General features: G+C 37.4%; 1 protein-coding gene across 1 annotated transcript in view; it reads right to left on the minus strand.

The window, feature by feature from the left end:
• Window positions 1-15,670, minus strand: part of HHEX (hematopoietically expressed homeobox) — a 28,382-nt gene extending 12,712 nt beyond the window's left edge. Inside the window, exon 1 of the mRNA XM_060768713.2 lies at window positions 15,251-15,670. Within this exon, the coding sequence (XP_060624696.2) occupies window positions 15,251-15,596 (346 nt within the window). The 5' untranslated portion in view covers window positions 15,597-15,670. The remainder of the gene's footprint in view (window positions 1-15,250) is intronic.
• Between the last annotated feature and the right edge of the window lie 314 nt (window positions 15,671-15,984).

The following is a 15,984-nucleotide window of genomic DNA, read 5'->3' on the forward strand; positions in this document are numbered from 1 at the left end:
AGACCAGATTTGGGAGCCATACATTACATATTAAGGACATGGGTCCCAAATGGACCCATGCACCCAAATCCTATAATATTTGGTTATAATCTAAATACTATAAATACATGGCATATAATATTTGGCTAAAATATAAATACAAAAAACTATTAGAATATTTGGCTAGCATATAAATACTATATTATCTGGCATATAATATTTGGTTGGAATATTAATACAAAAAATACTAGAATATTTGGCTACAATATAAATACTATAATATTTGGTTGATAATATTTGGTTGGAATATAAATACAAAAAATACTGTATTTGTCATATAATATTTGGTTGGAATATAAATACAAAAAGACTATAATACTTGGCTAGAATATTAATACTATAACATTTGTCATATAATATTTGGTTGGAATATAATTACAAAAATACTATAGTATTTGGCTAGAATATAAATACTATAACATTGGGCATATAATATTTGATTGGAATATAAATACAAAAAATACTATAATATTTGGATACAATATAAATGCTATAATATTTGTCATATAATATTTGGTTGGAATATAAATACAAAAATATTTGGAATATAAATACAAAAATACTATAATATTTGGCTAGAATATAAATACTATAATATTTGGCTTATAATATTTGGTTGGAATATAAATATAAAAAATACTATATTATTTGGCTAGAATATGCATATTATAATATTTGGCTTATAATATTTGGTTGGAATATAAACACAAAATACTATAATATTTAGCTAGAATATGCATACTATAATATTTGGCTTATAATATTTGTTTGGAATATAAATACAAAAATACTATAATATTTGGCTAGAATATGTATACTATAATATTTGGCTTATAATATTTGGTTGGAATATAGATACAAAAAAACCTATAATATTTGGCTAGAACACACATATTATGATATTTAGTTTATAATATTTGGTTGGAATATAAATACAAAAATACTAGAATATTTGAATAGAATATAAATACTATAATATTTGGCATATAATATTTGGAATATAAATATAAAATATACTGTAATATTTGGCTAGAATATAAATACTATAGTATTTAACTTCTAATATTTTGTTGTAATATAAATACAAAAAATATTATAATATTTGGCTGGAATATAAATCCTATAACATTGCAGTTTTACATTTTACTATTCCTTCCTTCCTTCCTTCTTTGTGTGTGTTTATCTACATACACATCTCTGTCAGGCTGTACCCTTCGTTTGCCTTGTCAAGCCTTGTACATTGATGGCGCTAGATAATAAACAAACGATATCATCATCACCATCGCGATTAACGAGAGCACTTCAAACTCCACCCTTGTTCTCTTCCCCGGTTGCTAATCAACAACTTAGAAAACCGCTTAGAGATGCCGACCCCACCCTCAGCACAACTGGATCTGCACTGCCAAACAACGCAGTTTGAACCGCATTATATGGCTCTCTACATATCATATAACGCCTTTCACTGTTTGGCAGTATAGATCCAGCCGCAGATGCCTGTTGCTTAGAAATAAACCCAGTTTGGACATAACTTCCCAGTAAAACTGATAGATCTGTGTCTTAAATTATTGTATCTGTTATATTTTAATTATGTTGACACTGGCTTTGAACCTTGGGGAGGAGCTGTTAAGGAAAATCCTTCCTATTATGTCTAATATTATTTCTATTATTATTTGTTATCTATTGTATTTTAATTATGTTGGAACTTGCTTCTCTCCTTGGGGAGGAACTGTTAAGAAAAATCATTACTATTATTTCTACTATTATTATTATTTGTTGTTATCTATTTTATATATATATACTCATCTAATATATTTTAATTATGTTGGAACTTGCTTCTATCCTTGGGGAGGAGCTGTTAAGAAAATTATTACTATTATTTCTACTAGTATTATTATTATTATTATTTGTTATCTATTGTATATATATATTCATCTAATATATTTTAATTATGTTGGAACTTTAATTATCCAACATAATTAAAATATAATAGATAAATAAATCAGAAGCAACTTGAGAAACTGCAAGTGGCTTCTGGAGTGAGAGAATTGGCCATCTTCAAGAATGTTGCCCAGGATGTTTTACCAACTTGTGGGAAACTTCTCATCATGTCCCATAATTTCTATTATTATTAATAATATACGTGTTATGTATTGTAGATTTATTTATTATGTTGTAATTATGTTGGAACCTGCTTCCAGCTCTGGGGAGGAGCTGTTAAAAAAAAGCATTACTATTATTTATATTATTATTATTAATAATAATAACACATTTCTTATCTATTTTATACACACACACATGTGTGTGTGTGTGTGTTCTAATTATGGTGGAACCTGCTTCAAGCCTTGGGGAGGAACTGTTAACAAAAAACCATAACTATTATTTCCATTATTATTAATATTAATAATAATACATTTGTTATCTTTTGTATTTGTGTATGTATATGTATGTATTATACATATATCTAAGATATTTTGGAATCTGATTCAATCCTTGGGGAGGAACTCTTAAGAAAATAATTACTATTATTCCTATTATTAATAGCATATTATTATTATATTTATGTAATTTATATATTATGTTTACAGTTGTTATATATTTATATTATCTATATAAATAAAAATGTAATGTTCGTTTGTGGGGTTAACAGAACTCAAAAACCACTGGACGAATTGACACCAAATTTGGACACAAGACACCTAACAACCCAATGTATGTCCTTCACTCAAACATTTTGTCATTTGGAAGTTGTAGTTGCTGGGATTTATAGTTCACCTACAATCAAAGAGCATTCTGAACCCCACCAACGATGGAATTGAACCAAACTCGGCACACAGTTCTCCCATGACCAACAGAAAATACTGGGTTTGGTGGGCAGTGTCCTTTGGTTTTGGAGTTGTAGTTCACTTACATCCCGAGATCACTGTGGACTCAAACAATTATGGATCTGGACCAAACTCTACACGAATACTCAGTCTGCCCAAATGTGAACACTGGTGGAGTTTGGGGAAAATAAAATCTTGACATTTGGGAGTTGTACTTGCTGGGATTTACAGTTCACCTACAATCACAGAGCATTCTGAACCCCACCAATGATAGAATTGGGCCAAACCTCCCACACAAAACCCCCATGTGGGCCACAGCAACGAGTGGCAGGGGACGGCTAGTATGTATATATACATATATAATAGATAAATGTATTATTAATATTAATAATACATTTGTTATATATTGTACATGTATATATGTGTGCGTTATTTATTGTATTTTATGTTGGCACCTGTTAAGAAAAAATCATTACTATTATTTTTATTTATTTATTTATTTATTATTAATAGTAATATTAATGATATGATCTTTGTTATCTGTTGCATTTTAATTATGTTGGAACCTGGTGTTATTTTTATTATCATCATTATTATAATTAATTTGTACAGTAGCTTGAGCGCTAGGCGAAGACACTGCGGGTGCATCTACACTATAGAATTAATCCAGTTCTGACACCACTTTGAACGGCCCTGGCTCAATGCTATGGAATCCCGGGAGTTCTCTTTCGCCTTCTCTGCCAGAGATCCAAACCACAGATCCCAGGATTCCCTAGCGTTGAGTCATTGCAGTTTAAAGTGGTGTCAAACCGCATTAATTCTGCAGTGGAGACGCACAACGCTTTTTCCTTTCGGCGGGACCGATTTCAAGCCAAAGATTTTTGAGTTATGTTAATCCCACAAACGAATATTACATTTTTATTTATATAGAAGAGATGCATGTATGTACAGGGAATTAAAAAAATCATGTAAGTCGGCGGATCCTGTTTCTTCCCCTTTAAGAACACAAGAGACTGTATGAAACAAGAGCAAGACTTTCCCTTCCTCTTTTCTTCTCCTTTCTTTTTGAAGATTTGCTTTTAGATCAGCAATATATTATATTATTAGCATAGTACAATATCAGTATTAAATATTACTATATTGAACTATACCATTATATTGTAATATTATCTACATAAATAAAAATGTAATATTTGTTTGTGGGATTAACAGAACTCAAAAACCATTGGACGAATTGACACCAAATTTGGTCACTCTACCCCTAACAGACCAACGAGTGACCATCACTCATAATCCCCCCCCCAAAAAAAAAACAGTGGAAAGGACTTAAATACCCAAATTTGCTAACTGATTAAAAGCTAAATGACAATACAGAAAAAAGAAGGAGGGGGAGAGAGGGAAAGGAAGAGGGAGGGAGGGAGGGAGGGAAAGAAGGAAGGAAGGAAAGGGAGAAGGAAGCATGGAGGCAAAGAGGGAAAGAAGGAAGGAAAGAGGTAGAGAAGGAAGAAAGGAGAGAAATAAAGAAGGAAAAGTGGGAAGGGAGGAAAGAGATAGAGAAGGAGAGAAGGAGAGAAGGAAAGAAGGAAAGAAAAAAGGGAGGGAAGGAAAGAAAGAAGGAAAGAGAAGGAAAGAAAAAAGTAGAGCAGGAAGAAAGAGAGGGAAAGAAGGAAAGAAAGAAGGAAAGAGAAAAGGAAGGATAGAAGCAAAAAGAGAAGGAAGGAAAGAAAGAAAGAGGTAGAGAAGGAGAAAAGGAGAGAAGAAAAGGGAAGGAAGGAAAGAGGGAAAGAATGAAAGAAGGGAGGAAAGAGGTAGAGCAGGAAGAAAGAGTGAGGGAGGGAAGGGAGGAAGGAAAGAAAGAGGAGAGAAGGAAGGATGGAAGCAAAAAGCGAAGGAAGGAAGGAAAGAGGTAGAAAAGGAGAGAAGAAAAAAGGGAGTGAAGGAAAGAAGGAAAGAGAAGGAAGGAGATAGAGCAGGAAGAAAGAGGGAGGGAGGGAAGGAAAGAAAGAAGGAAAGAGAAGGAAGGATAGAAGCAAAAAGCGAAGGAAGGAAGGAAAGAGGTAGAGAAGGAGAGGAGAGAAGGAAAGAAAAAAGGGAATGAAGGAAAGAGGTAGAGCAGGAAGAAAGAGAGAGGGAGGAAAGTAAATAAAGAAAGAAAGGAAAGAGAGAACGAAGAAGCAAAAGGCGAAGGAAGGAAGGAAAGAGGTAGAGAAGGAAGGAAGAAGGAAAGAAAAAAGGGAAGGAAGGAAAGAGGGAGCAAAGAAAGGAGGGAAAGAAGGAGAGAAAGAGGGAGGGGAGATTGGCCAGAGCAACGCGTGGCGGGTACAGCTAGTTAGTAATATTTAAAAGGTAAGGTAAAGGTTTTCCCCTGACATTAAGTCCAGTCGTGTCCGACTCTGGGGGTTGGTGCTCATCTCCATTGCTAAGCCGAAGAGCCGGCGTTGTCCGTAGACACCTCCAAAGTCATGTGGCCGGCATGACTGCATGGAGCGCCATATCAATAATAATATTATTATTTAATATTTAATATAATATTAATAATATTAATATATTATTAGTAGTAGTATAGTAGTAGTAATATTACATGTAATATAAAATATATAATTATAATATATTAATAATAATAAACTTTATTTAATATTTAATATAATATTAATATATTATTAGTAGTATAGTAGTAGTAATAGTAATATTACATGTAATATAGAATATATAATTATAATTTATTATTAGTATTATATTGCATTACATCATTATTATAATGTTATTATATTACATTTACACTGTAGAGCGAATTAAGTTGGACAGGAAGGGAAATCCACTCCTGAAAGAGTTCTCCTGTGGGGGGAAAGGGGTCTCCACTGAGGCTTGTTTCCATATTATTCCAAATCTCATTATCCCAGCCTTTGGCTGTTTGTGTTTCTGTCTGATCTCTTTGGAGAGGGGAAAAAAGAGGCAAACATTGTTCTCCAAGATTTCGTTTGCGTCAGGCTTCAGCAATCCGGGCGAAAACAAGCCTTTTCTTTGCTCCTCAACACAATCCCTCCCCCCTTTACATTTTTGTAATGTTTCAACGAAGCAACAAGTTATTTTAGCTGTCCTCCGAGCCCCTCCCGCGCAGAGGAAATGAACAATATCAGAAAAACGGATCCAGGCTATCAGAAGCGGAGTGTTTCCTGAATTTGTCTGTATTGAGGATGTCGATAAAATAATCAGCAGCGTGCACGGCCTGGCCGAGGAAGCAGCCTGCGCCGGGAAGCCAGGAAAAGGACACAAAGAAAAGCTCTCTTCACAGCTTCTGAAACCAGATTGACTCCTATCCAGAGCTCAAGATATCCGGGAAAGGGGAGGAAAAGGCCCCAGAGCCAAGCCCGCAATCCCAAACACGGCCCAATCAATGCAAGGGGGGGGGGGGGGTCGCCTTTCCCTCTCTATCTATCTATCTATCTATCTATCTATCTATCTATCTATCTCCAAAACTACTGGGTGAATTGACACCAAATTCGGACACAACACACCTCTCAGGCCAACGAGTGACCATCACTCATAAAAACACTGGAAAACACAGCAGAAGGGACTTAAAAAGCCCCCAAAAACTAATTGACAAAAAGCTAAACGACAATACAGAAAAAGGGGAAGAAAGAGGGAAGGATGGGGAGAAAAAGAAAGGAAGGAAGGAAAGAGGGAGGGAAAGAAAGAAGGAAAGGGAGAAGGAAGCATGGAAGCAAAGAGAGAAGGAAGGAAAGAGGTAGAGAAGGAAGAAAGGAGAGAAAGAGGGAGGGAAAGAAAAAAGGGGGAAGGAAGGAAAGTTAGAGAAGGAAGGAAGGAGAGAAGGAAAGAAAAAAGGGAAAGAAGGGAGGAGGGAGATGTAGAGAAAGAGGAAGGAAAGTTAGAGAAGGAAGGAAGGAGAGAAGGAAAGAAAAAAGGGGAAAGAAGGAAGGAGGGAGATGTAGAGAAAGAGGAAGGAAAGTTAGAGAAGGAAGGAAGGAGAGAAGGAAAGAAAAAAGGGAAAGAAGGAAACAGGGAGATGTAGAGAAAGAGGAAGGAAAGTTAGAGAAGGAAGGAAGGAGAGAAGTAAAGAACAAAGGGAAAGAAAAAGGGGGAAGATGTAGAGAAAGAGGGAGAAAAGGAGAGAAAGAAGAAAAGAGACAGCAGAAGAGAAAGAAAAGGGGAAGGAAGGGAAGAGGTAGAGAAGGAAGGAAGAAGAGACGGAAAGACGGGAAGGAAGGAAAGCGGGAGTGAAGGAAGGAAGGAGGGAAAGAAGGAGAGAAAGAGGGAAGGTTGGCCACAGCAAAGCCGGGCGGATACAGCTAGTGTGTGTATGTGTGCGTGTGTACGAAGAGAGAGCTTTGGATATATAAAGAGAGAGGTTTGGATAGCACAAGGGGAGAGGGGGGAAGAGAGATAGCTAGGCATTGATGTGTTTGTTTACTGTGTTGATTTGTTTTGTTTCTACTGTTTATTACAGCAATGAATGTTTGCCATCTTTTCTTGGAAGCCGCCATGACTCCCCTAGGAGATATTATGTTATTATAGGTTTATTTTTAAGTGTAGCTCTAATCAGATAGATAGATAAAGATCTATCTCTGTATCTATCTCTAGCTCTCTATCACTCTCTCTCTCTCTCTCAAGCTATTTATCTATTCAGCTATCTAGGTAGCTACCTCTCTCTGCAGCTATCTCTCTTTCTTTCTAGCTAGCTACCTCTCTCTCTAGCTATCTCTCTCTCTTTCTAGCTAGCTATCTAGCTATCTCTCTCTCTAGCTATCTCTTTCTTTCTAGCTAGCTATCTAGCTACCACTCTAGCTATCTCTCTTTTTCTAGCTATCTATCTCTCTCCCTAGCTAGCTATCTAGCTATTGCTCTCTATCTAGCTATCTATCTGTGCCTGCATGCCTGCCGGTCTGTCTATCTATCTCTATAGCTATCTCTCTCTCTAACTACAGTATTTCTCTAGCTATCTCTTCTATTTCTCTAGCTATCTCTCTCCCTAGCTATCTCTCTCCCTATCTAGTTAGCTATCTCTTCTCTCTATCTCTAGCTATCTCTCTAACTAGTTAGGGAGAGAGATAGCTAGAGAAATAGAGAGAAGAGATAGCTAGCTAGCTAGAGAGAGAGATAGCTAGGGAGAGAGATAGCTAGTTAGAGAGAGCTAGCGAAATAGAGAGAAGAGATAGCTAGCTAGAGAGAGAGAGAGATAGCTAGTTAGAGAGATAGCTAGAGAAATAGAGATCTAGCTAGAGAGAGAGATAGCTAGGGAGAGAGATAGCTAGTTAGAGAGATAGCTAGAGAAATAGAGATCTAGCTAGAGAGAGAGATAGCTAGGGAGAGAGATAGCTAGAGAAATAGAGAGAAGAGATACCTATCTCTCTCCCTAGCTATCTCTATCTAGCTATCTCTTCTCTCACTCTAGCTCTCTCACTCTAGCTATCTCTATCTAGTTATCGCTCTCTATCTATCTCTCTACCTAAATAGCTCTCTCCATCTCTTCTTCTCACTCTAGCTATCTCTCTATCTAGTTATCTCTCTCTCTCTCTATCTATCTATCTAGCTATCTCTTCTGTCTTTTTCTCTAGCTCTCTCTATATCTATCTATCTATCTATCACCTAGCTAGCTAGCTAGCTTTCTCTCTCTCTAGCTATCTCTCTCTTTCTTTCTATCTATCTGTCTAGCTATCTCTATATCTCTCTGGTTAGATATCTATCTGTCTATCTATCTATCTAGCAATCTAGTTATCTATCAAGAAGAAGAAGAAGTTATTTCTAGACCGCCCTCTGTCCTCAAGGGTTTACACATACAAAAGACAAACATTCAAAGCCTTAGGTGAGTATAAACGTATCAAAATAATGCACAATAAAGCTACAGTAATAACAGTGAGCTTACCACAAGGAATTAAGCATTGTGATGAAAAATATAACAAAACAATCCAAGAAGACATAGTGAACTAAAAACATAGGTAAACATTACAACAAATACCCTATCTAGCTATACATGCATGTGTGTGAATGAGACTAGAGCTACAGTTTTAAAATGTATCTATAATATTATAATAATAAAACTTTATTTATAATATCTCCCGGTTTCGGGAGATTCGGGACAGTTTCCAACAAAAGATGGCAAACATTCAATGCCATAAAAAACAAGAAAAACAAAAGAAATCAAATCAAAGCAGTAAACAGACACATCACTACAAACTTAAGAGTAACTAGGTAAGTCATTACATAGACGTGGTAGGTCTTAAACTGATCACACTTACAGAATAATACAAAATATATATAAAACAAACAAATCTACCAGTTCCGATTTACAAACAAATTCAGTTTCAGAACAAACCTACAGAACCTACCTTGTCCCTAACTTAGGGGCTGCCTGGAAGCATATTTCCCTTCCTTCCTAGAGATCTCTGGCATTCCAGAGACCAAAGGTGCACCTCCACTGGAACTGCCGGGGCTCAATGTTATGGGATTCTGGCACTTGTGCTTTAATACGGATTTTCTCTGACAAATAGTGTTTCTGTTTCACCATGGAACAAAAAACCCAGGCAAAGAAGGCTTACGAAAAGGGCAGCTCCCATTATTCGAGAGCATGGAACCTTAGCAGTTATAGTGATGCAAAACTGCATTAATGGCACAGTGTGGATGCACCCAGAGATACTGAAAACCATACACACTCAGTACTCATAATATTTTCTGACTTCACATTCTATTATCATCATTATTACTCATAATATTGATATTATTATATTATTATTTGTATTATTACTAATAGTATTAGTAATAATAGGAATAATATTATAATAATAATAATATCAATATTGTCAATATTATAATAGAATAATAATAATATTGATGTTCTATTATTATCATTATTACTGATAATACTGATATTATAATATTATTTGTATTATTACCAATAGTATTATTATTAATAATACGAATAATAATATATCAATATTATCAATAATAATGATAATTATTCTATTATATCATTATTACTGATAATACTGATATTATAATATTATTTGTATTATTACCAATAGTATTATTAATAATAATACGAATAATATATCAATATAATCAATAATAATGATAATTGTTCTATTATATCATTATTACTGATAATATTGATATTATTATATTATTATTTGTATTATTACCAATAGTATTATCAATAATAATACGAATAATAATATTATAATATCAATATTTTCAATAAGAATAATAATAGAATAATAATGTTGATATTCTATATCATTACTGATAATATTGATATTATTATATTATTTGTATTATTACAAATAGTATTATTACTAATAATACGGATAATATAATAAGATCAATATTATCAATAATAATGATATAATAAAATATCAATATTATTCTTAATAATGTTATTAGCTTATTATCGTTAGGGTGTTATTATTATATTATTAATTATAGTTTTCTTAAGGTTATTATTATCATTTGCCTATTGTTGTTGTTCTATTTTCTCCCAGGACTGGGACCCAAAGAGGCTTAGCCACTGTTGCTTACACTCGAGGAGGAGTATAAATGCCCAAAACTCTCAAACTACTCCACTGATGTTTTGAGGCACTGCAATTCTAGGAAGAGTCAGTTAATGGATTGGTTTGAATGAACCCAAGAACCCGAGTTCGAATCCCTGCTGGGTCCTGAAAACCCATTGGGTGACCATTGAGCAAATCACACTCTCTCAGCCTCAGAGGAGAGCAAAGTCAAAACTATTCTTGCCAAGAAAACAGAGATAAATTTGCTTTAACTCGGGAAACGGCTCCAAAACACACCAATAACAAATGCTAGAAATGTCAGGATTGAAGGAAAATGTGATGCAGGGTCAGTATAGTTTTTTGGGGGGTCTCATTTGCATTTTATTTTGGGACCCAAAGAAAAGAGATTGGCAACGAAAAAAAGACAGGGAATGTTTAATCTGGCCTCAGTCGGATTCCGAACCTGAATCTCAAGCCCCATTTACACTGCCCCATAAAATCCAGATTATCTGCGTTGAACCGGATTATATGGTAGTGTAGACTAATATAATCCAGTTCAAAGCAGATTTGGATTGTATATGGCAGTGCAGATGGGGCCCGGCTCTTTGTAACCCAACTCAAATATAACACCCGTTGTCTGGAAAAACGAATTGAAAAATTGTCTCAACGTGCATCTGCATTTTCAAATTAACGCAGTTCGACACCACTTTAATTGCTTCCACTCAATACTATGTAATGATTTGAAATTTTAGTTTTAGAAGCCTCTTCCCCCAAAAATATAATAACCTCAGGATTCCATAGTTTTGAACTATGGCTATTAAACTGGTGTCAAGCTGAATTAAAATCTCAGGTTTCCATAGTTTTGAATTAAACTGAATTAATTTTAATTAAGAACCAAAATCTCGAGTAATAACAATCCAGCGCCTCGATGATTCGTTCTAGATTCGGATCCTGCCCGTTTTGAAACACGTGTGTGCCAGGAAGCGCATTCCGACGTGTAAAAATGCGTGTTAGGGTCAGAATTGCGTGATTTATTGGTTGCAAATTGGAAACCAGCTTAACCTCATAAAAAACGGAAAATGCCTCCAATTCCCGGTGAATATCCCGGATTATCCGTTTGCACCACACAACCCTATAACCATAGCCTTGTAAGGCTGGGAATGCCACAATATCTGCTTTGAAGTGGGTTATCTGAGTCCACACTGCCATATAATCCAGATTTTATACAGCTGTGTGGAAGGAGCTGTAGTAACAAGAAATGTTGACATTCTCCCCTTCCCAACCAGCATGGCCCAGGACTCTGGGAAACCCCGGTGCGTCTACATTGTACAATTAACGCAGTTTTGACACCACTTTCACTGCCACGGCTCAATATAATGGCACAAAATCTTTGAACTGCCTCGCTAAGGCCTTTATATGATCCCAAGAGAAGCCAAAGCAGTCTTGCTTTTGAGAAAGAAAGAAAAATAACTAATTAATCCAAACAAACAATGTCTGGAGGATGAAAAGTAAGAGAAAGTCGTGCTTTTTCTCAAAAGCCTGGAGGCCACATGCTGATTCTTTGATGCAATTGTTCCTGAAAGGGAGGAAACAGGAACACGCGCCCTTTAAGGGGCCAAAACAGAAATCTGCACTCATTCTAGATTAAGCACCCTGCTTAAGGGTTGGATTTAGAGCCCAAGACCCTTCCACACAGCCCTAGAACTCAGAACATCCCACAATATCTGCTTTGAACTGGGAAATCTGAGTCCACACTGCCATATATCCCAGTTCAAAGCAGATCTTGTGGGATTTTCTGCCTTGATATTCTGGGAGATAGGGCCCTTCTTTCAAGGGCTCCTTCCACACAGCTGTATCAAATCCAAATTGGATTGGATTATATGGCAGTGTGGACTCAGATAACTCAGGGCCCTTCCACACAGCCCTATAACCCAGAATATCAAGGAAGAAAATCCACAATATCTGCAGTCCACACTGCCATATAATTCAGTTCAATGTGGAAGGGGCCTCAGACCCCTATTATCCTTAAACCAGGATTTCCAGTGCCTTCCAGTTTGCCCAGTGGCTGGTCCCTCTTGTCCATTAAATTCAAAATAAATGAAGGGGGTGAGGAAATCCCTCTAATTTAATCAGTTAATTTGAATTTAATAGTTTCACTATTGACTGCTTTGCCTGTCTCTCCCTTTGTCCTATTATTATTATTATTATTATTATTATTATTATTATTATTATTCTGACACAAAAGCACAGTATGAAACAGCAAATGAGATCTATATGCTGGATTTCATATCACAAATTCACGAAATCACAATCAAACACCTTTCCAAGTTTCTAGGGCTGTGTGATGTCTTTTCAAATATGTATTTTTGAATACATCACACTATTATTATTATTATTATTATTATTAGACTGACACAAAAACACAGTATGAAACAGCAAATGAGATCTATATGGTGGATTTCGTATCACAAAATCACAATCAAACACTTCCCAAGAGTCTAGGGCTGTGTGATGTATTTTTGAATATGTATTTTCGAATATATCACACAATTATTATTATTATTATTATTATTATTATTATTATTATTCTGACACAAAAACACAGTATGTCACAGCAAATGAGATCTATATGCTGGATTTTGTATCACAAATTCACAAAATCACAAAAACTTTCCCAAGAGTCTAGGGCTGTGTGATGTCTTTTCAAATATGAATTTTTGAATATATTACACTATTATTATTATTATTGTTGTTGTTGTTGTTGTTGTTGTTGTTGTTGTTATTTCTTCCCAGACCCGTTAGTTTTAAACCAGTTCTTCCCAGTTTGGGCTAAGTTTTCCTTCTTTTAAAGGCCCTTTCCACACAGCTGTATAAAAACCAAATTGAACTGGAATATATGGCAATGTGGACTCGGATAACCCAGTTCAAAGCAGGTATTGTGGGATTTTCTGCCTTTATATTCTGAGATATAGGGCTGTGTGGAAGGGCCCTGGGTTATATGGCTGTGTGGAAGGGCTATAAATAACATATATTTCAGTTCAATTTGGATTTTATACAGCTGTATGGCATTTTATTCATGCTCCCCTTTCCTCCTAATTTAATACTTTTTCTTTAACAATTTCACAATGGGCTACTTTGCCTTTAAGAGAGGAAAAGGATCATCATCATGATGGTGATAGCAATAATAATAATAATAATAATAATAATAATAACAACAACAACAACAATATCAACAACAACAATAGATGACTCCTGTCATTCCCAAACCAGGGCCCTTCCACATAGCCATACAACCCAGAATCTAAAGGTAAAAAAATCCCACAATATTTGCTTTGAACTGGGTTATCTGTGTCCACACTGCCATATATTCCAAAGCAGATAATGTGGGATTTTATTGAGCTGTGGGGAAGGGGCTCCAGGATATCAAGGCAGGAAATCCCACAATATCTGCTTTGAATTGGGTTATCTGAGTCCACATTGCCGTATATTCCAGTTCAATTTTGTTTTTATACAGCTGTGTGGAAGGGGGCCTTAAAAGGAGGAAGATTTAGGCCAAACTGGGAAGAACTGGTTTAAAACTAACGGGACTGGGAGGAAATAATAATAATAATAATAATAATAATAATAATAATAATAATAGGAGCATAAGAGGATATTCTGGTTCAAAGCAGAAAATGTGGGCTTTTATTGAGCTGTGTAGAAGGGGCTCCAGATTATCAAGGCAGGAAATCCCACATTATCTGCTTTGAACTGTGTTATCCGAGTCCACACTGCCATATATCACAGTTCAATTTTGTTTTTATACAGCTGTGTGGAAGGGGGCCTTAAAAGAAGGAAGAATTAGGTCAAACTGGGAAGAACTAATTTAAAACTAACGGGTCTGGGAAGAAGAAGGAGAAGAAGGAGAAGGAGGAGGAGAAGGAGGAGGAAGAGAAGAAGGCAAAGAAGAATAAGAATAAGAAGGTGAAGAAGAATAAGAAGGAGAAGAGAGAAGAAGAAGACCATAATAGGATATTCCAGTTCAAAGCTGATAATGTGGGATTTTATTGAGCTGTGTGGAAGGGGCTCCAGAATATCAAGGCAAGAAGTTCCACAATATCTGCTTTGAATTGGTTTGTGTCCACACTGCCATATATTCCAGTTCAATTTGGTTTTTATACAGCTGTGTGGAAGGGGGCCTTAAAAGGAGGAAGAATTAGGTCAAAATGGGAAGAACTAATTTAAAACTAACGGGTCGGAGAAGGAGGAGGAGAAGGAGGAGGAGAAGAAGAAGGAGGAGGAGGAGGAGGAGAAAGAGAAGGAGGAGGAGAAGGAGAAGGAGGAGAAGGAAAAAAAGGAGAAGGGAGAAGGAGGAGGAGGAGGAGGAGGAGAAGGAAAAAAAGAAGGAGAAGGGAGATGAAGGAGGAGAAGGAAAAGAAGGAGAAGGGAGGAGGAGGAGGAGAAGGAAAAGGAGGAGAAGGAAAAGAAGAAGGAGAAGGGAGATGAAGGAGGAGGAGGAAGGAGCAGTAGAAGAAGGAGAAGAAGGAGAAGAGAAAAGAAGGAGGAGAAGAAAACCATAATAGGATATTCCAGTTCAAAGCAGAAAATGTGGGATTTTATTGAGCTGTGTGGAAGGGGCTCCAGAATATCAAGGCAGGAAATCCCACAATATCTGCTTTGAACTATCTGTCTCCACACTGCCATGTATCCCAGTTCAAAGCAGAACATGTGGGATTTTATTCAGCTGTGTGGAAGAAGGGACCCCAGTTGCTCCCAGTTTGTCCCATCACCCTCTCATGGTCCACCTCCCTTCCCACCAGAACACACTCCAATGGAAGAATTTCACTGTAATTGTAGTAGGGTAACAATTAAGCCTAATAATGGTCAAGTGGGTCCCGTTTGACTCACCGAGGGGGTCGTGGCGGATGAGCGCATGCGCGTAGTCGGGCCGCGGGAAGGGATACAAGGGCCCGGCTCCATAGGCCCCGGGGGCCCCGTAGTGGGCGGCAGCCATGGGGTGGGCGAAGGCGGCGTGGATCGGCGTGGGCTCGTAGATGGGGGTGCGGTAGGAGGCCACCAGGCTGGTGAAGGAGGAGTTGGGCGAGGGCAGCGTGGGGGGTGGCGGCGGCGGAGGAGGGAGAGGCGGCTGGATCGGGGGCGCGCCTCGGCCCAGGATGTCCTCGATGTAGAAGGGCGTCGGGTGCGGCGCCTGCAGCAGAGGGCTGGGCGCGAACAGCGGCGGCTGGTACTGCATGGCCGGCAACGGGAGCCTTCCTCTTCCTCCTCCTGTCGAGGGTCCCAATGCCAATGCCACAGGTCCTTCTCTTCACAGTCTCCTCAGGGGAGGCGGAGCCGCTCCCTGACAGGCCCCTCGGAGAGCCAATCCGGAGGCAGCTCCTGCTCTGGGGAGCCACGCCCACCGCGGGCGATGGCCACGCCTTCGCACCTCTCCCGTTCTAATACACATTGGGTGAGGAGAAGGACGTGCGGGGCAGGGTAGTGGATGGAGCGCATAAGTCATGGGTTCGAGTCCCCGCTCCGCCAGGTTTCCATATATAGTCAGTTCTATGGACTTTTCTAATGCATTTTATTTCATTGCCATCTGGATGAGGCATTAAGTGATAGAGCAAAACCTATTCTCC

Source organism: Anolis sagrei, chromosome 3 (assembly GCF_037176765.1).
Source record: "Anolis sagrei isolate rAnoSag1 chromosome 3, rAnoSag1.mat, whole genome shotgun sequence".
Taxonomy (NCBI): domain Eukaryota; kingdom Metazoa; phylum Chordata; class Lepidosauria; order Squamata; family Dactyloidae; genus Anolis; species Anolis sagrei.